General features: G+C 39.5%; 1 protein-coding gene across 2 annotated transcripts in view; it reads right to left on the reverse strand.

Moving 5' to 3' along the window:
- BTAF1 (B-TFIID TATA-box binding protein associated factor 1) overlaps positions 1 to 23,756 on the reverse strand; it is a 97,930-nt gene that overhangs the window by 52,060 nt on the left and 22,114 nt on the right. For both annotated transcript variants that reach the window (XM_062215060.1, XM_062215061.1), the window contains 11 exons: positions 22,228 to 22,342; positions 20,092 to 20,238; positions 19,184 to 19,347; positions 15,198 to 15,334; positions 13,169 to 13,295; positions 12,834 to 12,902; positions 9,874 to 9,963; positions 9,264 to 9,359; positions 8,995 to 9,171; positions 2,616 to 2,756; positions 1,660 to 1,784 (listed from right to left, as the gene is read on the reverse strand). In XM_062215060.1, coding sequence (XP_062071044.1) covers positions 1,660 to 1,784; positions 2,616 to 2,756; positions 8,995 to 9,171; positions 9,264 to 9,359; positions 9,874 to 9,963; positions 12,834 to 12,902; positions 13,169 to 13,295; positions 15,198 to 15,334; positions 19,184 to 19,347; positions 20,092 to 20,238; positions 22,228 to 22,342 — 1,388 coding nt within the window. The remainder of the gene's footprint in view (positions 1 to 1,659; positions 1,785 to 2,615; positions 2,757 to 8,994; positions 9,172 to 9,263; positions 9,360 to 9,873; positions 9,964 to 12,833; positions 12,903 to 13,168; positions 13,296 to 15,197; positions 15,335 to 19,183; positions 19,348 to 20,091; positions 20,239 to 22,227; positions 22,343 to 23,756) is intronic.

The raw sequence follows: 23,756 nt of genomic DNA on the forward strand, positions 1-23,756 counted from the left end.
AAAAATATGCCAGTGTAACTACTTGCTCATCCTTTGTGGTTCCCCTCAGAAAGTCTATTAACACAATTTCATTACTTACACAGGTTTGTATGAGCATTACTTCTTATGCTTAAACATTTACTAAATTCACATATAAAATTGTAATTTAAACACATGCACACGCAGGCATAAAAAAAGATTCAAAATACATAAAAGCATCTTAACAAAGCCTTGTTAATAGTGTAACTATTCATGCTCCAAATGACATGCTGCATTTCTTCATACATAAGCAAGAAAGTATCTGCCAAAAATCACAACATTTGAAGCACATTTTCTAATAAGGCAATTTTGAAACAAAAGATGGAAAACTACATTATTTCATATTGAAGTAACAGAACTTTCACTACATTCTTACACATGCTTCTATTATCTAGTGTTTCTTTCAGCATTCACTAAAGGCCCACAGGCAAAATCAATACCACTCATTCTTTAAAATAAAAGTTTTAATGGAACATTAAAATACATTCACTCTGTTCCATATTATCTATGGCTGTTTTAATACTGCAATGCCAGAAGTGTGTAGTTTCAATAGATTTTCTATGGCCCACAAAAGCAAAAATACTCATTACTTGAACCTTCACAGAAAAAATTTACTAACTTTTGAAAAATTAACAATCTTTGCATTTTGCAGCTTAAGGAAAGCTTTTACACAGATTTACTTAATTCCTATGGCTTTAATTAGTAACAGAAGTTTCTGAAAACTAAGAAATACCACATATGCACTACTATTTCAAGTTATCAATTCTTCTGCTTTTAGAGGTATTCATTTTACTATTCCTACCTATGGGCTGTCCTATTAACCTAAATTCAGCATTAAAGTACTACCAATAGGTCAGTATTTTCTGAAACATTCTCTACATGCTTTTTATAAACATACGATTTTCACTAGAAGTACTCATAGCAACATAAATCACCTATAATCATGGAAACATGCACTGAATGCTCTCAGTAGGCAAAGAACAGAAATTAACTTTGTATTTTTTAAAAGTTGCACAATACTTTTTTTCTGTAACTCTAAGGATTCTATTAATGCAGACACTAATATACAAGAGCCAGTCCAAAAGGTAGGAAATACACTAATCAGCTGAGCTTCATTTCAAATATCAGGATAAGAAAACTGGAGATAGCTTAAATTCAGTGTATATTTTTGGCCTCCCCTGATCTCTGTCTGGGGTGTTATATCAAATTATTATGTTTTCTCTTTCTGATTTATAATTACTGAAATAAAAACCAGAGTTCAGGAAATAAACATTAAAAAGAGAAAGTTCACAGAGGATGTTCAATGGTAATTGTATTAACTAAGCTATTCAATAAAGCTAAAATCCAACATTCTGGGGTTAGTGGTGGAAATACTATGTGATGATTATATTTTTTAAGTAAAACTATTTTAGGATGGACACATTAATTATATAACCAAAGTTACCCAAGGGTAAGGAAAATGACCTTTCTAAAAGTTCCTGCCCTAAATGTGCTGGTGGCTAGAGAATAAAGAAAAGACTCCTGAAAATAGTGGTCTTCAGCATCCCAACTTACAGTGCTAGAATACTGTACATTTAGCTTAATTATCTGGAAAGGTGTATGAAGGCTTTTTACTTTATTTCACTAATTAGAAATAATTACCTGCATTGTTGGACCTGTGGATAAGTTAATAAGGATGAAAGAAGAGTCATAATACTATTTGTTGAAGCTGTTAGATCATCTAATTCCAGAAGAGCATCCCATAACGTATTTATAATGAAGGGTACCTACAAGATCAGTTTTCAAGAAAACAGATATCAATTTTACACAAAAATATTCACAAGCCCTGCCAGATTGTACCCCAGGAGCCACTACTGATTTAACAAAATATACACTTCCAATGACCACGGATGAATTAAAAACGGAAGTCTTGAATGAAGTTAAGGAGACATCATTTGCCTTCAGCACTTCTTTATATTCCTCTTTTTAGTGCCATTCAACTCACTTTTGCACTTTCTATCCTAACCAGGATCATAGTGAGCAGGAAATTCAGAAAATAAAATAGCCACTACTCTATCTTATATAAAGTTAAACTTTGAAAGTAATACAGTATGGGGACACAAGACATGTTCTCTGCAAAGCAAGTTTAGTGCATTTAAAAAAGTACTAACCATCATGAAAAGACAAATTTAGTTTTTGAGCTCTGAAAATACTGCTTGCTCTACTTCCAACTTTGTACTCTAGTTTTCATAATAAAATGAAAAAGTTAGTTAGATCTTATAGTTCAAAAGCTGAACCTATATTAAAAAACCAAAAGCCAAGAACTAAAATCAAAAATCACATAGGTCTAAAATCCAGGAATAAAATAAAGAAGAATTAGCAGCTTTCTTCCCAAGGAAATTCTCTGTATATTATGTACACAAAGGGGGAAGCAGATTAATAGATTAATTCACTCTTCCCAAAGACAGTATATAATCCAGACTGCATGCAACACAGGGGTGTCTGTCACAAGAAAATTAAGGATGAAAGAGAAAAAGGTACTCAACGTTTTTACTAATATTCCATGTCCCAACTGTAAACATGCTCTATTGAAATAAATGTAAAAATATTTAATTTACCTTTTGAGTCTGAAGATAGACAAGGCTTTCTACTACAGGCACTAATGATGCTGCAGCAACAGCTCTGACATCATCATCGAGGTCCTGGAGTCCTTCAATTATTCTAGTTAAAACTTTAGGCAATAAAGTATTAATTACATCCTGTAAAACAGTACAAAATAGATTAATTTGCTATGTAATAATTATAGTATTTAAACATTTATTAAATTTGCCACATGAAACCAGACATTCTAATATTTGCTTAAAGAATCAGGAAAGGAAAATTGTATTAACAGAGCCCTATCTAACACATCCCTTTTTTTTTTTTTTCATTTATTAAACTTTTATTTAATGAATATAAATTTCCAAAGTACAGCTTATGGTTACAATGGCTTCCCCCCTCCCATAACTTCCCTCCCACCCGCAACCCTCCCCTTTCCCGCTCCCTCTCCCCTTCCATTCACATCAAGATTCATTTTCAATTCTCTTTATATACAGAAGATTAGTTTAGTATATATTAGGTAAAGATTTCAACAGTTTGCCCCCATATAGCAACACAAAGTGAAAAAAATACTGTTGGAGTACTAGTTATAGCATTAAATAACAGTGTATAGCACATTAAAGACAGAGATCCTACATAATATTTTTTTAAAAAATTAATTAATTTTCTATGCCATTTCCAATTTAACACCAGGGTTTTTTTTTTTTTTCATTTCCAATTATCTATATATACAGAAGATCGATTCAGTATATTATTAGTAAAGATCTCATCAGTTTGTACCCAAAAAAAATTTTCTTTTTTTGGACAGGCAGAGTTAGACAGTGACAGAGACAGAGAGAAAGGTCTTCCTTTCGTTGGTTCACCCCCTAAATGGCTGCTACAGAGGGTGCGCTGTGCCGATTCGAGGCCAGGAGCCAGGTGCTTTCTCCTGGTCTCCCATGTGGGTGCAGGGTTCAAGCACTTGGGCCACAGCAGAGAGCTGGACTGGAAGAGGAGCAACCGTGACAGAACCGGTGCCCCAAACGGGACTAGCGGTGCCACAGAGGATTAGCCTAGTGAGCCGTGGCACTGGCCAAAAATTTTTATTTTTTAAAAGATTTTATTTATTTATTTATTTGAGAGGCAGAATTATAGATAGTCAGAGGGAGAGAGAACCATCTGCTGGTTCATTCCCCAGATGGCCGCAACGGCTGGAGCTGGGCTGATCCAAAGCTAAGAACTTCTGGGTCTCCACCATGGATCCAGGGGCCCAATCACTTGGGCCATCTTCCACTGCTTCCCCAGGCCATAGCAGAGAGCTGGATCTGAAGAGGAGCAGTTGGGACTAGAACCGGTGCTCATATGGGATGCTGGCGCCGCAGACAGAGGATTAACCTACTGCGCCACCTCACCGGCCCCACAAATCCCATTTTAAAATGATAAAAATAGCATTAAGTATTGTATCATTTAACAGGATTTAAAATATCAGAACAAGGGCAGGGACATTTAGGTTCAATATACGCAGCTCTGGCTCCTGACCCTAATTTCATGTAAATGCAGACTCCAGGAAGCAATGACTATGGGTCAAGAATTTGGGCTTCTGGCGCCCACATGAAGACCTGTATTGAATTCTCAGTTACTAGGTTTTGCCCAGCCCTTTCCGGTTGCTGCGGGCACTTGGGAAGTGAACTAGTGGATGGGAGTTCTCTGTCCACCTCTCAAACAAGCATCAAACATGTTTTTGAGGTAAGACTATAAATATCTTATGAACACACACACACACACATACACCAGTGCTAGAACTTTAGTTTCCATTTCTCATTCAATGAAACTGACAACCAAAGGAGGCATAAGAGAATAAGGAAAGAAAAGCTGTATCTTCCTGCTTCTCATATTTCTTTTTTAAAAAATATTTATTTGAAAAGCAGAGTTACAGAGAGAGGGAGAAACAGAAATATCTTCCATTTGCTGGTTCATTCCCTGAATAAACGTTAAGGTCCAAGACTGGGCCAGGCCAAAGCCAAGAGCCAGGGGCTTCACCCAGGTCTCCCACATGAGAGGCAGGGTCCCAAATACTTGGGTATCCTCTGCTGCTTTGCTAGGAGCATTAGCAGGGAGCTAGATTGGAACTGGAGCATCAAGGACTTAACTAGTGCTCATATGGGCTGCCAGCATTACTTGCAGCAGCTTAACCTGTTGCACAACACTGCTGGCCCCATGCTTCTATTTTAATCTAATCTTTTTATTTTCCCCATGATAATCAGTCCCCAGAGATCACTCCCCTGATTATAAACTAGGACTCTTACTGAGAACTGGTCTTGCTATTAAACGGGTAACTTTTCAAAATCCAGGAAGGCATTTTCCATTTGCATGTAATTCTGTTTTCTGCAGAGGCTCAGAGTACAGAAAAACAGGTTGTGTTCTTAGGGGGAAACAGGGAGAAGGGACTAAAAGGGACAGAAAAAGCAGAGAGAGAACAGAGAGTAAGTGAGTGAGCTTGAAATCTATGGGCATTAATGAGAAGGAAATGTGTGGCTGTAGACTGTTTAAAAAAAAAAAAGAAAAGAAAACCTTAAAAAAGTCAAGGACTGGGGTGGGCACTGCTGTGTCATAAAGCCACCGTCTGCAATACCAGCATCTCATAAGGGTGCTGGCTGGAGTTCCTGCTGCTTCACTTCTGATCCAGGTCCACATTAATGAGCCTGGGAAAGTAGCACAAGACTGCCCAAGTGGGAGAACTGCACTGCACTCGCCTGGGAGAGCCATAAGCTGCTGGCTGGCTCCTGGCTTTGGTCTAGTTCAGCCCAGATTGCTGTGGCCATTTGGGGAGTCAATCAGTGGGTGGAAGACCTCTCTGTCTGTCCCTCTGTAATTCTACCTTTCAAGTAAGTAAAATAAGCCTTAAAAAAAAAAAAAAAATTTTCAGGGATTACCATTGTGGCATAAAGGGTTAAGCAGCCAACTGAGATACCAACATACCACACCTGACTGCTCCACTTCTCACCCTGCTCCCTGCTAATGCACCTGGGAAAGCTGTGGAATGATGGCCCAGGTCCTTGGGGCCTTCCACCCACGTGGAGACCTGGATGAAACTCCTGGCTTCTAGCTTCGGCCTGGCTCAGCCCTGGCCATTGCAGCTATTTGAGGAATGAACTGGTGGATGCAAGATCCTTCTCTCTCTCCCTCTCTTTCAACTAAGTAAAATAAACCTTAACAAAAACAAAAACCAAAGGCCTGTCAGTTTTCCTTAAGATGGGGAGGTTCCATTCTGATACACAGTACAAGGTAAAAGAAAAGCTAGTTCAGAGCATTAAGAAGTCATAATGGAAAGTAAGGTGTGCAGTTCAATCCCATAGGCCCTGAAAATGCTGGCCAATTCTATGAAAAATTAAGAGAAATTAAACAGGTGTAAAAAAAAGTTCAGTGCTGGTCTCCATCTAGTTCCTCATTCATAATCTTTCTTTCAGATAGATGTTAAAATACTGGTAACCCCAAACTGAAGTGCCTGGGTTCAATTCTTGGCTCTTGAGGATTCCAGCTTCCTGCTAATACATACCCTGGGAGGCAGCAGTGATGGATCAATAGGATTTCTGCCACCTACAAGGGAGACCTGGATTGATCTCCCACAGCTGTGGGCACTTGGGGTGCTCTTTCTACCCCTCAAATGTTTTTTATATACATGGATAAAAATTCCTGTAACATAATCCTCCCTTTACTTTCATGCCTCTTTCTCTTCCTCTGCTGAGGTGGCGCTGGGGCGGCACTGCGTGTAACAGGCAAAACCACAGCCTGCGATGCTGGCATCCCATATGGGGACTGGTTTGTGTCCAGGCTGCTCTACTTACAATCCAATTCCCTGCTAGTGGCCTGGGAAAAGCAGTGGAATATGGCACCTCCAAGTGTTTAGGCACTACCACCTACATGGGAGACTCAGATGAAGCTCCTGGCTCCGGCCTGGCTCAGTACTGGCCATTGCAGCCATTTGGGGTATGAATCAGTTAAAGGAAGATCTGTCTCTTCCCCCCTCTCTAACTCTGACTTTCCAATAAATAAATAAATCTTAAAAAAACAAAACAAAACAAAAAAAACAAAAAAACAAAACCACAGGCATAATGAGTAAAGCCACCATCTTCCACTTGTGATGCCAGCGTCCTGTATGTGGGCCAGTTCATGTCCTGGCTGCTCCACTTCCAATCCAGCTCCCTGCTAATGGCCTGGGAAAGGCAGTGGAGGATGCCCCAAGTGGTTGGTCCCCTACTACTCATGTGGGAGACCTGGAAGAAGCTCCTGGCTCCTGGCTTTGGCCTGGCCCAGCCCCAGCTATCATAGCCATCTAGGAAGTGGCCATCTGGGAGTGATCTGGGGAGAATTAGAGAAGATCTCTAACTCTTTCAAATAAACAAATCTTTACACACACATAATGCTGACACACTTAATCACAGGGTCAAAGCAACTATTTGTGGAAGTTTTTAATTCTGTCAACAAAGCGGTCGCTTCCTTCTGGTAATAAAAACAATATTTATGTAGAAAGCAAAAAAAAAAAAAAAGAAATAGAGAAAAAGAGAAATGTTTTACTAGCATCTCATACTGGAATTCTAAGCCAATGTTTCACAAACATGTAGGATGTGTACATAGATTATCTAAAACTATTAGTTTACCAAAAAGTTTACAAATAAGCTTTTGTGGGTCAATTTATGAACCCAATTCGTAGCCATAATATGACAAACAGCGTATCAGACAGTTTCCAATAAACTAAAAAAAACAACAGTTAGCACCAACAATGTGAATTTGTGTGTATTTTTATCCTACAGTATGGCAATACAATAAACACTGTACTATGAAACACACCATCCAGTTTCTAGTTCTGGTACTAACGTTAACTAGCTTTGTAAACTTGAGCAAGGCATGTAACTTCTCAGAACTTGTCTCCCTGTATGAAAATGGTAAGGCTGCCTGCATTTTCTTTTTATTAAAGCCTTATTACAAAAATAAAACAAGAACACATTCTCGGCCGGCGCTGCGGCTCAATAGGCTAATCTTCCACCTTGCAGCACTGGCACACCAGGTTCTAGTGCCGGTCGGGGCGCCGGATTCTGTCCTGGTTGCCCCTCTTCCAGGCCAGCTCTCTGCTATGGCCCGGGAGTGCAGTGGAGGATGGCCCAAGTGCTTGGGCCCTGTACCTCATGGGAGACCAGGAAAAGCACCTGGCTCCCAGCTTCGGATCAGCGCGGTACGCCAGCTGCAGCTGCCATTGGAGGGTAAACCAATGGCAAAGGAAGACCTTTCTCTCTGTCTCTCTCACTGTCCACTCTGCCTGTCAAAAAAAAAAAAAAAAACAAACAAACAAAAACAAAACAAAAAACCAAAAAACACATGATATTTGGTTGTCTGCTTTTATGCTTACTCTAACTTTTTCATGTCTACTTCTGTATGTATCCTGTACAATTCAGCATAGAGTCTTTTTTCTATTTTTAGGATTTATTTATTTGACAGAGTTACAGAGAGAAATGTCTTCCATCAGCTGGTTTACTCCCCAAATGGCTGCTGAAGCTGGGCCAATCCAAAGCCAGGAGCCTGGAGCTTTTTCCAGGTCTCCCACGTGGGAGCAGGGGCCCAAGGGCTTGGGCCATCTTCTACTGCTTTCCCCGGCCATAGCAGAGAGCTGGATTGGAAGAGGAGCAGCCAGGATATGAACCAGCGCCCATATGGGATGCTGGCACCACAGGAGGTGTCTTAGCCCACTATGCCACAGCGCCAGCCCCAGCACAGGGTCTTAACAACCTCAGAACTTGTATTCAAAAATATTTAAATGAATTAAAAAAGTCAAATCATGAAAAGTGATGAAATAATTAAATGCAACAATGGATTAAAGAAGAAAAATCATCCTTGACTTTAAGGGGCCAACAACATAATTAAAATCTTAATTTTTAAAAAAATATTTATTTGAAAGTCAGAGTTGGGGTGAGGGGAGAAATGAAGACAGAACTATCCACTGGTTCACTACCCAAATGACTACAACAGTGGGGCTGGGCCAGACCAGTCAGGAGCCTGAAACTCTATCTGGGTCTCTGAGGTCAGGACAAAGACCCAAGTATTTGAGCCAATTTTGCTGTTTTCTCTAGCACAGTAGCAGGGAGCTGGATCAGAAGCAGAGTAGTGAAAACATCAACTAGTGCTCCAATATGAGACACTGGCATTGCAAGCAGCGGCTTAACCCACTGAGGCACAATGCCAGCCCCATGATTAAATTCTCAAGCAGTACCACCTACCTCTATTACACTGTCTTGAGAAGGCAAATCTTTGAAGGACAGGCTTATTTGTAACACTAAAAATCTAGAATCACTTAGTTTAACTAATGAAAATAAACCAAGAAAAAAAAAAAAACCCTTCCACACAATCTTCAAAAACTTAAGTATTTACCTGACGAACTGCTAATGCATACTTTATTCCCAGCAGACCACCATGTCTAACTTCCCACTGTTCCTGTGTAAGTAATTTTAGCAGCACATCCACAGTCTTATGAACTCCTGTTTCATTCATGTGTTTTAAAACCACACCCAATGTCTGTGCACACGTTTCACGAACTGGTGCTACAACCTAAGATGTGAAAAAAAGAAAATTCCTAATTGCAGAAAACTTACTTCGTAGAATTTGAAATTTGGGCAAAGTCTCACTTAGGTGATACTTACTTCATCAGAAACAAAGTCTCCAAATCTGTCTAATGCAAAAACACAAAGCAGTCTAATAACCAAGTCTTCCAACCATTCTTGGTGCTGCTGAATCATCTGTTAACACATAATCATTCTTCAATAACAGAGATCACACTTTAAAGACTGGGAGGATCACTAATTAGAGATTAGGTCCAAAATAAAAAATATTGGGACAGATTATTTTAAACTGTAGGAACAACCACCAAAAAGTAGATTAGTTCCAATTATTATCTTTATACTAATCACATCCTCGTTGATTGATTCTTAAAATGCATGGATTTGATTATGTTATTTATACACAAAGAGAAAGCAATTATGTAAATTTGCTCTGATACAAGTATCCCTATCATATACCTATCTATATTATCAGTTTTTACAAACTACAAATATGTTGCTCATTTTTCATCTTTCTATAAATAATTTCTTCGTACCATTCTTACTGTTTTCCTCATATTCATCTTCCCATATTTCTTCCGCTTATTTACCTCTCATTCCTACTGTATAACCCATACTTTTGTTACTTCCATATAATGAAAAAAAGAGGCCAACTAGCAAAACTTGAAGCTAATTGTTGTCTTCATACACTTACCTCTTCTAAAGTGCTGTCTCCCATTTTACCACCACTTTTCCCATGAGCTTTAAGAATTTCCCTAAGTCCTGTGCCTGCACCATGTCGAACCTAAAAAGAACCAAGAAATAGCTGGCAGATTTTAAATGTTTAAGAAATCCAGTTTAACTTTTTTTTTTTAATGTGAAAAAGGGATACTACTGGACTTTTAAAAAACTAGAATAAAAATAAACCAAGTTGGGCTGGCGCCGTGGCTCAATAGGCTAATCCTCTGCCTTGCAGCGCCGGCACACCGGGTTCTAGTCCCCGTCGGGGCACCGATCCTGTCCCGGTTGCCCCTCTTCCAGACCAGCTCTCTGCTGTGGCCAGGGAGTGCAGTGGAGGATGGCCCAGGTTCTTGGGCCCTGCACCCCATAGGAGACCAGGAAAAGCACCTGGCTCCTGCCATCAGAACAGGCGGTGCGCCAGCCACAGCGCGCCTACCGCGGCAGCCACTGGAGGGTGAACCAACGGCAAAAAAAGGAAGACCTTTCTCTCTCTCTCTACTGTCCACTCTGCCTATCAAAAAAAAAAAAAAAAAAAAAAAGTGATATTTTTAGAATATATACACAAAACCAAGCTCTAAAACTAAGATCCAAAGCTATCAGTGGTAAGTGCCAAAAGAAAATTCAAGAAAAATGTCTCATGGTTAATGTTTCACTATAGCCCAGGGATAAATCCCTTTTCTCAGAGATGAGGACACTTTATCCAGTGTCATTTGAAAGGGAAGAAAATTGTACATTGACACTCTTTATACTTATTTAAGACCCCATTCAGGAACAGAGAGGCAGCTAAAAGGAATTTCAAAGCTGTTTTCTCCAAATCACCCAAGTGCCATCTAGAAGAGGACAGAATGGACTGAGACTATCATCCCTCAACTTAACCCAGAGGAACTTCCCCTTTTTTTCTTTTTTAAAGATTTATTTATTTGAAGGACAGAGTTACAGAGAGAGAGAGAGACAAAGAGTTTTCCATCCGCTGATTCACTCCCCAGATGGCCGCAACAGCCAAAGCTGTGCCAATCCAAAGCCAGGAGCTTCTTCTGGGTCTCCCACGTGGGTGCAGGGGCCCAAGGACTTGAGCCCTCTTCCACTGCTTTCCCAGGCCATAGCAGAGAGCTGGATCGGAAGAGGAGCAGCAGGACTAGAACCAGCGCCCATATGGGATGCTGGTGCTTCAGGCCAGGGCTTTAACCCGCTGTGCCACAGCGTTGGCCCCAGGAACTTCACTTTCATCTCTTATGTATTGGGACCTATTAAAGATTTTCTTTTTTAAAAAAATATTTATTTTATTTACTTGAGAACTTTTACACAGAGAGGGAGAGAGAGAGAGAGAGAGAGAGAGAGAGGTAAAGAGGGAAGGAGGGAGCGAAGGAAGGAGGGAGGGAGGGGTCTTCCATCCGCTGGTTCACACCCCATTTGACCTCAACGGCCAGAGCTGCACCAATCCGAATCCAGGAGCTAGGAGCTTCTTCCCGGTCTCCCATGTGGGTGCAGGGGCCCCAGGACCTGGGCCATCTTCTGCTTTCTCAGGCCATAGCAGAGAGCTGGATATGAAGTGGAGCAGTAGGGACTCGAACCGTTGCCCATATGGGATGCTGGTACTGCAGGTGGTGGCTTTACTTGCGGCGGCCAGCCCCTCCAGTCAGCTTTTTAACCTCTGAAATACTTCTTTAAAGAACATTTAGGGGCTGGTGCTGTGGCGTAGCAGGTAAATCAACTGCCAGCAGTGCTAGCATCTCACATGGGTGCCGGTTCGAGTCTCAGCAGCTCCACTTTCGATCCAGCTTTCTGCTGTGGCCTAGGAAGGCAGTGAAGGATGGCCCAAGTCCTTGGGACCCTGCACCCACGTGGGAAGACCTAGAAGAAGCTCCTGGCTTTGGATCAGTGCAGCTCCGGCCATTGTGGCCATCTGGGGAGTGAACCAGCGGATGGAAGACCTCTCTCTCTGCCTCTCCTTCTCTCTGTGTAGCTCTTTCAGGTAAATAAATAAATCTTTTTTTTTTTTTTTTTAAAAAGCTGACTGAACTACTGGTCTTGACCATTCGAAATTATCCACTTTTAAAGAAAAGGAAGCAATTTTTATTGCATAGGTGAGAGATATGCAACCTTTAGATTATAGATGAAAAAAAGAGGGGCTGGGCCGGCACTGTGGCGCAGCTGGCCTGAAGCGCCTGCATCCAATATGGGTGCTGGTTCAAGAACCGGCTGCTCCACTTCTGATCCAGCTCTGCTATGGCCTGGGAAAGCAGTAGAAGATGGCCCAAGTCCTTGGGCCCTTGCATCCATGTGGGAGACCCTGAAGAAGCTCCTGGCTCCTGGCTTCAGATCGGCACAGCTCCAGCCATTGCGGCTGACTGGAGGGTGAGCCATCACCCTCTCCTCTGCCTCTCCTCTCTCTATGTAACTCTGATTTCAAATAAATAAATAAATCTTAAAAAAAAAAAAAAAAAAAGTGAGGGGCTGGCATGGTGGCTTAGCTGGTTAAGCTGCTGTCTGTAACACAAGTATCCCATGTGAGTGCCAGTTAAAGTCCTGGCTGTTCCACTTCTGATTCAGCTCCCTGCTAATGGCATTGGAAAGCAGAGAAAGATGGCCCAAGTGCTTGAGCCCCTGAACCCTTGTAGGAGAGCCAGAAGAAGCTCCTGGCTCTTGTCTTTGGCCTGGTCCAGCTCAGCCATTGCGGCCTTTGGGGAGTGAACTAGTGGATGGAAGATCTCTGTCTCACCCTATCCCTCTCTCTATAACTCTTTCAAACAAACAAACAATTCATTTCAGCATATGATTAAAAGGATATTAAAGGTAAAAATCAGTCTAAAGTTTTCTACTCAAGATGTGTCCTAAGAATGCCACAGGCGAATGTCAAAGTATATTGTTTTTGACACTATTCCCTTCATTACCACAAAAAATAAAGCTGAAGAAACTATAATGAAGAAATCTTACCTCCCAGGATGGATTAAAAAGGTCATTGCAAAGCTCTTCACAAAAGCTTTCCAGAGGCCATTCATTTGTCTGAATCAGAAAAAACAAATTACTACTAGTTCAAAAGGTCTACTTAATGCTAACAACTTAAGTAATTCAATAAGTATATTTATTTATAGGCTTAGTAGTAGTAATCTGGCTTTAATAATTTGTATTACTTCTTTTTTTACTTTCAGTGAAGTAAAGAAGATTTTTACCAATAAAATGTCTCTCAACATTATCAATACTCTGACATAATCAGTTTGAAAAAGTATAAATAATTTCAATAGACACTTTGGGTTATATTTCAATAGTACCTCTTCAATTAAGGAAGAACTTTCTGGATTATCAATCAAGACTTTGGAATCATTTGCAGACTGATTAATAACAACATTTGCTATTTTCCGTCTCTTTTCTTCTGGCTCCCCATCAGTGCTATCATTGCTATTAAAAAAAAAGTCACCATTTAAAAAAGTGAATAAAAGATAACGTGAACCACAATGGTTTAAGAGACTCCATTTTAGAACAAATGTTTTAGCACATTCTGCTTACATGGTTTACTTAAAATCTCATGTTACCAAATAACAAGACTATTTAATATTTTTTGAGCAAAACGGAATCCTACTACTAGATCAGTGAATTCGTCCTTTAAAGCTGGATCTCAAATTTAACACATTGCTTTTCTTCATCTTCTCAACCAGCTCCCCTCCTTTTTAATTTTAAACTCTTAGTCCTACAAGCAAAATTCACAGCATGACATTAACTTTTTCAAGGTTTTTGGACTCTGGAGAAAACTAATACGCTGAATAATACAATATAATCTTACTAGTTCTTGGAAAATATAGAGATAAGACAATAAAGGGTCCAGAAAATTTGACAAAATGTCACTTTATGACTTAAAAACCAAAAATACCAAGACTAGCCAAATTACAAAATATTAACAAAGGAGATTAATAAAGGAGAGGACAGGTAAAACTATCATTACTCAATATTAAAATAAAGGGATCATCAGATATTAAAGCATATACAGCATTTTTTCTCTAAGTATTTCTCCTCTCTATCTCAGTAGACATGATTTGTTTGGCCAATGATTTTCTATAAAGTGAGGAAAGGAATATGAGCCTCCCTAACCTCATCTTTCTTTAAGTTCTTCTCTTAATTCTCTCTAATCCGGTAGCCACAATGGTCAGTCACCTTCCACCTTTAAATTGTTGGACATGTTTCCACTTCTAGCCAACTGCCCCCTCTTTTTAATAGAGTATATTTTTAATAGATATTCACACAGGTAGTACCCTCAATTGTTCCAGATTTTCTCTAACGTCACCTCTATGAAGTTCCCCCAGACCATCCCATCTAAAATTTTAAGCTATCCCAAAAAGTCTCAGATTGCTGATCATCTCAGATTTTAGATTTTCTGACTAGAGATGTTATGTGCTTGCTTTGGCAGCACATATACAGATTAAAGATGTTCAACCTGTATATGATCATAATAAGTGGTTCACTTAAAAAAAAAAAAACCAGTAGTTAATGAACTCAATGACTTTATACTTTCTTTCCTAGAATAAGATTAAATAAGCAAGCTTGTATTATTATCCATATAAGTATAGTTCCCAATCTAGGGAACAGGTGATGTAATACCATGACAATTTGTACTTTACTAATGCAGTGAATGTTTTTAATTTTTGATCCTTAGACCATCCCTTCACTTCATTTCTATTACTCTCCATTTTGTTCACTGAATTTTCCATAAATGCATTTACACTTGTTTGCTGGGCCTGGAATGCTTTCCCTCATCTGAAACTGATAAATAGTAAGAAAAAATAGCTGGGAGAGGGCTATTGACATAGTGACTAAGTCATCACTTGGAATACCTGCATCCCATAAGGAGTACCTGGGTTCAAGTTCTGGCTCTGCTTCTGATTCCAATTTCCTGCTGATATGGACTCTAGGATGCAGCAGATGATGGTTCAAGTATTTGGGTCTCTGCGATCCACGTCAGAGACTTAGACTAAGCTCTGCACTACTGACTTCAGCCTGGCTCAGCCTTAACTTTCCCAGGCATTTAGTGAATCAGTGGATAGAAGGTATTCATAGTCTCTGTCTCCCATCCCCCTTTCAAATACAATGAAAATAAATTTAAAAATTAAATTTAAAAATGCTGCACAAGTTGACATTTCTAGGCAAGTGATTTTAGTCTCTAGTAACAATACCCTCTGACAACTGAGCAATAAAAATCCAAATAGTACTCCCCAGCTAAACACATCAGCAAAATGTTTTTATGTGTTAAACAGAGTCAAGCTACAAAGCAATATTGTTTTAAGTGAACAAGCAGAAAAAGATTACTACCTCTTCTCATTAGTTTCCACTGCATCCTTGGATCTCTGTTTCCAAAATAATTTGGCCATTCTTTTAGCTTTGTTCTTCTGTCTATTGCTCATTCCTGCACGAAATTCTGAATCAATCAATTCAGCTGCCTGGAGAGTCTAAAAGAATAAAAGCATGCTGAGTTTGAACTTCTGAAGTTAAAATAAATACCTATGGTCTGAGCCTCAGAAGTGGGTAAAGTCTAGCAATTCCAGTATACACAGAATGAACACAGGCTTTTTCGACAATCTCATGCTCTTCAGCTGTCTAGCCATACCATAATTTCAATCTCTTCCTCCTTTTCCTGTTCTTTCAATTTCCAATGAATATGCATGTTTCTTAATTTTCTTATTCCACAGATGTAGTACAAATGTATGATTCTAACCCACAGAAGGCTTTGAAGAGGTGAGACGTGAAAATAATACCACTAAATGTCATGAGGATAAATGATGTCAATAAAAAACTGATTATCACCATCTCCTAAAAAAAAAAAAGGTTAAAAATAATTGTAGCTGTAAGAGATTGGTCTAGCATCTTAGACTTAATTGAGCCCATGTGCTCCTTTCTCTTAGTCACTCACTGTCTACTTCTTTTTCACTCCTGGGATACACTGCAAAGATTTTATGAAAGAAATACTTTAAGCCCAAGCCTATAAATCCCTTCTGTGCCTAACTGTAAGAATCAAGTGAAATTTACATTTCCACAACCAAGTAAGATTACTGGTAAGGATGCTATGCTGTAGTCTTGGTCTAGGAAATATTAACACATATACAAGGCAATGCAGATGACATGAGCCAATGGAAACAACTAACCGTAAGCAACTTCCTTCCCCTAAAGGTCTATAGTACATATAAAGTTAGTCAAACTTGAACCTTGGGGCTAGTTGGCGTTATGGCTTAGTGGGTAAATCTGCTGCCTGTGATGTTGACATCCCATATGGGCGCCAGTCCTGGCAGCTCTACTTCCAATCCAGCTCCCTGCTAATGGCCTGGGAAAAGCAACAGAGGATGGTCCAGGTGCCCCTGCCATCCACACGGGGGATCCAGAAGAAGCTTCTGGCTCCTAGCGTCGGCCTGGCCCAATCCTGGCTGTCATGGCCATCTGGAGAGTGAATCAGTAGATGGAAAACCTCTGTCTCTCCTTCTATCTCTGTTGCTCTTTCAAATGGATGAATACATCTTAAAAAAAATTAAAAAAACCCTGAAACTTACAAACCCCAAACTGCACTGTCCATCCTGTTTCCAACTATTCTGATGTCTGTAGCCCACTTTCTCTATACCTGCCAATTCATGTTATTACAACATGCTCAACTGTCCATACTATGATCACACTACTCCATTTTAAAAGATTTATGTATTTATTTGAAAGGCGAAGTGAGTGAGTGAGTTGAGTGAGTGAGAGTGAGAGAGAGAAAGAGATCTTTCATCTACTGAGTCACTCCTCAAAAGGCTGCAACAGCAATAAGAACTCTATTTGGGTCCATTATGTGGGTAGGAGGGACACAAATACTTGAGCCATCTTCAGCTGCCTTCCCAGGTGCATTAGTAGGAAGCTGGATTGGAAGCAAAGTAGTCAGGACTCAGACCAGCACTCTGATATGGGACACCCACATAACAAACCGGCTTAACCTGCTGCAACACAATGCTGATTCCACATTACTGAATTTTTATTCTCTTTTATTTCATCCTGTTTTATGTTATTTTATGCTTTATTTCTATCCAATTTCCTTCCTAATTGTCGTATTTCTGCCTTTTAAAAATCTCCTTTTCCCCTTCAGTATCTGACAGTTTTTTTCCTTATCTATGCGTTATTCATCACAGATACCCTGATCCTAAGAAATTTAAATCACAAAATCTGATGGTTACAGGACATACAGAATCATTCTCCACTAAAATAAATGAGAAGATGAGGGACTCATGTTTACAAAGAAGGAATTCTTAATAGGGCCTAGGAGCCCCTGAAAGAATATTGGGGAAGAGGAGAAAGAGTACTTGCCAATTCAAATTTAATATTTCATTTAATTATGCACCTTCCTAAGGGGAAAGCCAAACAGCTTTCACAAGCGCTTGAAGAGTTTGGCATAAAAGAAAGTAAGGAAGCATATGTGGGGCCAACTCTGTAGCAGAGCAGGTTAAGCTACCCATATGGGAGACCTGGATGAAGCTTCTGGCTTTGGCCTGGCCCAGCCCAAGCTGTTGTGACCATCTGGGGAGTAAACTACCAGATGGAAGATCTCTCACTCTCTCTATATAACTCTTGCAAATAAATAACTAAGTTTAAAAAAAGAAACAAACAACAGCACACATGTATCCACTGGGAATATAAAGAATAGGGAGGGACTGGCGCTGTGGCGTAGCGGATAATGACGTGGCATAGTGGATAAAGCTGCCGCCTGCAGTGCTGGCGTCCTGTTGGCGCCAGTTTGCATCCTGGCTGCTCCACTTCCAATCCAGCTCTCTGCTATGGTCTGGGAAAGCAGTAGAAGATGACCCAAGTCGTTGGGCCCCTGCATCCGCATGGGAGACCTGGAAGAAGCTCCTGGCTTTGGATCAGTGCATTTCCGGGCGTTGCAGCCATTTAGGGAGTGAACCAACAGATGGAAGACCTCTCTCTCTCTCTCTCCTTCTCTCTGTGTAACTCTGACTTTCAAATAAATAAGTAAACCTTTAAAAAAAAAAACAGAGATAAGGGAGGAGAAAAAGTGAAATTATGGTATACACACAAAGTACTATGAAGTTGTCAAAAAAGAACATAATCCATCTGTATATACCAATAGATCAAGGTGTGTCAAGTGGGAAAAGGTAAATATGGCTTAACAGGACACATACATACTTGCGTAGATACAAAAAATTTCGATGAATAAATAATTTGAAAAAGGCTGCCTATGAGGCATGGAGACATGTGTGTTCATGATTACTGGCAAGAAACTCCTTTTACTTTATGATGTATGCTTCTTTAATTATTGAAGGCCTTTTGGGCTGTATTTCTCAATTAAAAAATTATAGTTCTAAAGACTTCCATCATTTCTTCTGATTATACACTCTACCAAAACATCACTTTTTTTCTTCACCAAAGAACAAAGGAAAAAGCAATTGAAACAACTAGATCATTCAATCCTAGGAGCTTGTAATAGATCTATTATAGCTTTTATCTAAAAGTCTAATGTCAGGACAGGCATTTGCCTGAGTCCCACACTGGAGTGCCGGGGTTCAATAACCAGCTCTAGCTCCTGACTCCAGCTTCCTACTAATGCAAATCCTGGGAAACAATGGTGACAGCTCATGCAACTGAGTTCCCACAATGGCCCACTTCCAGCTTTCCAAGCAACTGGTGACTGAACCAGGGAATGGGAGCTCACTGACTTGTGCACTCTCTCTCCCTGTTTCCTTTCACTCCCCCTCCCTCTTAGAATAAGAAAAAAATTCTGATATTTAGGAGGTAGACTGAGCTGCTGTCTCTGTAGAAACTGTCACCAGAAATTCAGTTTATGAAGACACTAAATTATAAAGGTACTAAACAACATTGAGCAGAATTAAGCAAAGCTTTCTTTTTCCCAAAACTGTAACTCCATAAGCAAAATGAAGCAAACCAGGCCGGCGCCATGGCTTAACAGGCTAATCTTCCGCCTTGCGGTGCCGGCACACCAGGTTCTAGTCCCAGTTGGGGCGCCGGATTCTATCCCGGTTGCCCCTCTTCCAGGCTAGCTCTCTGCTATGGCCCGGGAGTGCAGTGGAGGATGGCCCAAGTCCTTGGGCCCTGCACCGCATGGGAGACCAGGAGAAGCACCTGGCTCCTGGCTTCGGATCAGCACGATGCGCCGGCCTTGGCAGCCATTGGAAGGTGAACCAACAGCAAAAAGGAAGACCCTTCTGTCTCTCTCTCACTATCCACTCTGCCTGTCAAAAAAAAAAAAAATGAAGCAAACCCTTATTATTACTTGTAACCAAACAACCAAACGTTTTACCTACAGGTTGTTTGTTTACAAAGGCTGCTGAAGATGGGGTATAATCCAAATCTTCATCATTGAAGAGTTCTTCAGTACTCATTCCAATTGCTTCTCCCATATTAAGGCCAAGTTTCTTCTGTAATAGCTTTCGCTGGCGTGCTATCCTTTCTTTAGGATCCACTTCACCTTCAAACAAAAAAGAAACATATTTCTTGCAAATCAGAAGTTTTCTAATATATGCAGATCAGTCTGCAATAAAGTAAGAAAATAAACTGTTAAAACACCCCTTCTGGGGCCAGCGCTGTGGCGCAGCGGGTTAACACCCTGGCCTGCAGTGCCGGCATCCCATATGGGCGCCGGTCCAAGACCCGGCTGCTCCACTTTTGATCCAGCTCTCTGCTATGGCCTGGGAAAGCAGCAGAAGATGGCCCAAGTCCTTGGGCCCCTGCATCTGCATGGGAGACCCAGAAGAAGCTCCTGGCTCCTGACTTCAGATCAGTACAGCTCTGGCCATTATACCATTTGGGAAGTGAACCAGCAGATGGAAGACCTCTCTCTTCTCTGCCTCTGCCTCTCTGTAACTCTGCCTTTCAAATAAATAAATAGATCTTTAAAAAAAATTCTATTAAAGGTTCTTGAGTAGTTACAGTTTATAATTTCTATATTGCACAACAAAATTGCTGCTGAAATACTAGTATTTATAAACTAATGATGCATATATCGACTCAGAGAAAGAAAAATACCCATACTGTAACTTTAGAACTAATATTGCTGGTTATTTTCCCCATCTACAGCATCCTCCTAACTTATAAACTTCAGTCACTTTTTATTTCATGACATCATTGGTATGACCAATAAACAGCATATCAAGTAACAGATTAAAAACACAAAAACTTCACAGTGTCTTGTATAGGACTACTTACTACATACCTGATTTTTCATCCTGGACTTCAAATTCTGCACCAGCAGATCCCAACAGAGAGGCACCATGTTGTAACAATCTACATATATCAAATCTGTCAAAATTCAATCGATCTGTAGAAGATGAATCTTCCATACAACTCTCTGAAGAAGGTTCTAGATAAAGTTTAAAATTATTAATTTGACCATACAACTGAAGTGTGGAATCAAGAAAATAGCTTATCATGACTCAAGGTGTATGGCTAGTATTTTAAAAAATATATAAATGAAGAAGTAGAAAAATGACTATTTGATTTGTTGATGATTAGTACTTTGCTATGTGTGAATAAATTATGTTGGTGTCTCTTCCACAACCCATCGGAATATTGGGTAGCATATATGTAACTGTTTTCAATAATGAAAGTACAATGTTAATGACACAATGAATCCCCACATTGAAATAAAAGAGTTAAATATCATGCTGTCATCATACTGTTAAAGAGTAAAAAAATATCAAGATAGCAGCACGAGTTTATTATCAGGTTAAACTGGAAGACAAAAATATTCATAAAACATGAATAAGGCCAATACTAAGCCTTATATTTAATATTTAGATAGTATTTATGTTAATATACATTTATAGTCTAGCAAGCCTTAATAATAATATGCACCATTCCTCCCTATACCTGACGAATAGTTAGGACACAAAACAACTACTCCTTCAACAGGACTTCCTTCACATGCTCACAGCAAATTATAATCTGATAAACTGCTAATACTGTATATCCATTTGAATCCTAAAAATATCTAGAAAATGTTCTGCATTCCTTCCCAAAAAGGTTACCCAATTATAAATGTTATAATATATAGTTTCTCAATGACTAGTTTGTTTTGCTGGCACTTGCATGTTAATTCACCTATAAACTAAAGAATAATTCCTTGACTTAGATTAAAAGGATTGTTACGAATATTTTTTTTCCTGGTGATAGAAAACAACCTCACTTAATGCAAATTTTAATGTTAGTGTAAGTTAAATAAATTTTTTTATTTGAGTTGTATTATCTGCTTATGCTAAAAATAAGGTTTAATGAACTGGAAAAGAAAAGGATCTTTCCTAAAACAAGTTATACCTCCTTCTGGTTATGGATTTCATTTAATGAGAAAAGACAGATTAACAGAATTCAGAATAGATCAGAAAATGAAAGAAGGGGCCGGGGCTGTGGTGCACTAGGTTAATCCTCCACCTGCGGCGCCGGCATCCCATTTGGGCGCTGGTTCTAGTCCCGGTTGCCCCTCTTCCAGTCCAGCTCTCTGCTGTGGCCCGGGAAGGCAGTGGAGGATGGCCCAAGTGCTTGGGCTCTGCACCCACATGGGAGACCAGAGGAAGCACCTGGCTCCTGGCTTCAGATCGGTGCAGCTCCAGCCATTGCGGCCATTTGGGGGTGAACCAACGGAAGGAAGACCTTTCTCTCTGTCTCTATCACTGTCTGTAACTCTACCTGTCAAATAAATAAATAAAATCTTTTAAAAAAAAATTCTAGGCAATCTAAGATTTATGCTAAAAGTGACGATATCAAAGTGACTAAAAAATGAATCGAGTTCATTTTCTGTTTATTCTAGTTCACTTCAGTAATAATTTTTCACTTAATTAAGACACACACCTTTACAACTTTACAGAAACATCTGATTGTTTTTAAATGTCATTATAGTCAGGAAACAAATACAAATTTTCACAAGACATCTAAAGAGCACATAAAAATAACTGAAGACTTAGGGCTCCAACTTTCCATACATAACTGTCCTTAAATTTAAAAAATAACTACACTATAGTATTGTCCCAATAACAGGAAAAAATTAATTGCTTCAAATATTTACACAGTATTCATTTAATTTCTTAGGATATCAACTCCTTGTGGGAAAGAATCATCTCTGTAAATCAAGCATATACTATAAATTGATAATTTTAAAAACATATATGAATATATATCTAGTAGATTTTTTTAGGGTGGGATGAAAAACATCATTTTCAATACCAGTCTCTGGCAAAGCTGCACATATGAGCATGAAAATTGAGCCTTTAAATTAAATTAAAGTATAAAATACATATTTCAGTTAACTCTATAGTTAGGGTTTTATTTCAAACTATTTTTTTCCAGTTAAAAGCACCTTGTTTGGCTCTTGGCACTGGATTCCACTCAGGTACATTTTTCACTATAGCTTCAACAGCTTGTCCTGCTGCAATCCGGGTATCCCAATTTGCACTCCTTAAATATATCAATACCTTAAAAAATCATAAAAGGTATATATCAAAAACTATTGTCTGCTCAAGATAGCCAGAACAGAGAAACACAAACTTACTTGCTATTAACTTACAATTTAGCAGTTCTGCAAATATATAAAAAGAACACCTTGGAATTACTAAAATCATTTACAAGATTCTACATTCATAGGAAACAGCACTACCATCTTAAAAAAGAGAAATAAGAAACTTCCATTAAATAATATTTAGGTATATTTTAATAGCATAGCTGTTTAATTTACTAGAAGGTAAAGTACATATTATTAAGTCCAGAGAGATTAAAGTTATACACAAGCTAGTAAAACAAGTAAGTTCAGCAAAGCTATAAGATAAAAATCAATGAACAAAACTCAGTTGCATTCCTATACGTTAAACAATTTGAAAAATTAAGAAAAGAATCTTATTTACAACATCATCAAAAAGTAGAAAATATTTGAGTATATTTAGCAGGCATATAAGACTTGTATACCACAAACTACAAAGTACTAAAAATTCTGTTGAAAGAAATTAAAAATATAAACAGACAATTATGAATTAAAGACTTACTACTGTTACGATAGCAACATCAAGCAGTGTTGTAGCATACTAGGTTAAGCTGCTGCCTACAATGTCACCCTCTCATGTAAGTACCAGTTCGAGTCCTCATTGCTCTACTTCTGATCCTGCTCCCTGCTAATGCACCTGGGGAAGCAGAAGATGGCCTATGTGATTGGGTCCCTGTACCCACATGGAAGACCTAGATGGAGTTCCAGGTTCGTGGCTTCAGCATGGTCCAGCCCTGGCCATTTGGACCATTTGGGAAGTCAATCAGCAGATAGAAGACCTCTCTCCCCCATTCTGTGTTTCCTCTAACTCTGCCTTTTTTTTTTTTTTTTTAAAGATTTATTTATTTATTTGAAGGTCAGAGTTACACAGAGGAGAGGCGGGGGGGGGGGGTGTGTGTGGTGGTGGTGGTGGTGGTGGTGGTGGTTTCCATCCGCTGGTTCACTCCTCAGTTGTCTGCAATAGCCAGAGCTGCACTGATCCAAAGCCAGGAGCCAGGAGCTTCTTCCAGGTCTCCCACATGGGTTCAGGGGCCCAAGGACTTGGGCCATCTTCCACTGCTTTCCCAGTCCATAGCAAAGAGCTCGATTGGAAGAGGACCAACCAGGACTCGAACCGGCACCCATATGGGATGCCGGTGCTACAGGCCAGGATGTTAACCTGCTGCGCCACAGTGCCAGCCCCTCTAACTCTGCCTTTCAAATTAATACAATAAATCTAAAATAATAATAATAAGAAGAAAGTGGAGAAAGAGACCTTAAAAAAAAAAAAAAAGCAACATCTCCTAAATTAACAAATCCAACATAATTTCTATTAAAATCCCACCTAGCTTTTTTGCAGAAATGGACAAATG

The sequence above is a fragment of the Lepus europaeus genome, chromosome 17 (genome assembly GCF_033115175.1).
Source record: "Lepus europaeus isolate LE1 chromosome 17, mLepTim1.pri, whole genome shotgun sequence".
Classification (NCBI taxonomy): Eukaryota; Metazoa; Chordata; class Mammalia; order Lagomorpha; family Leporidae; genus Lepus; species Lepus europaeus.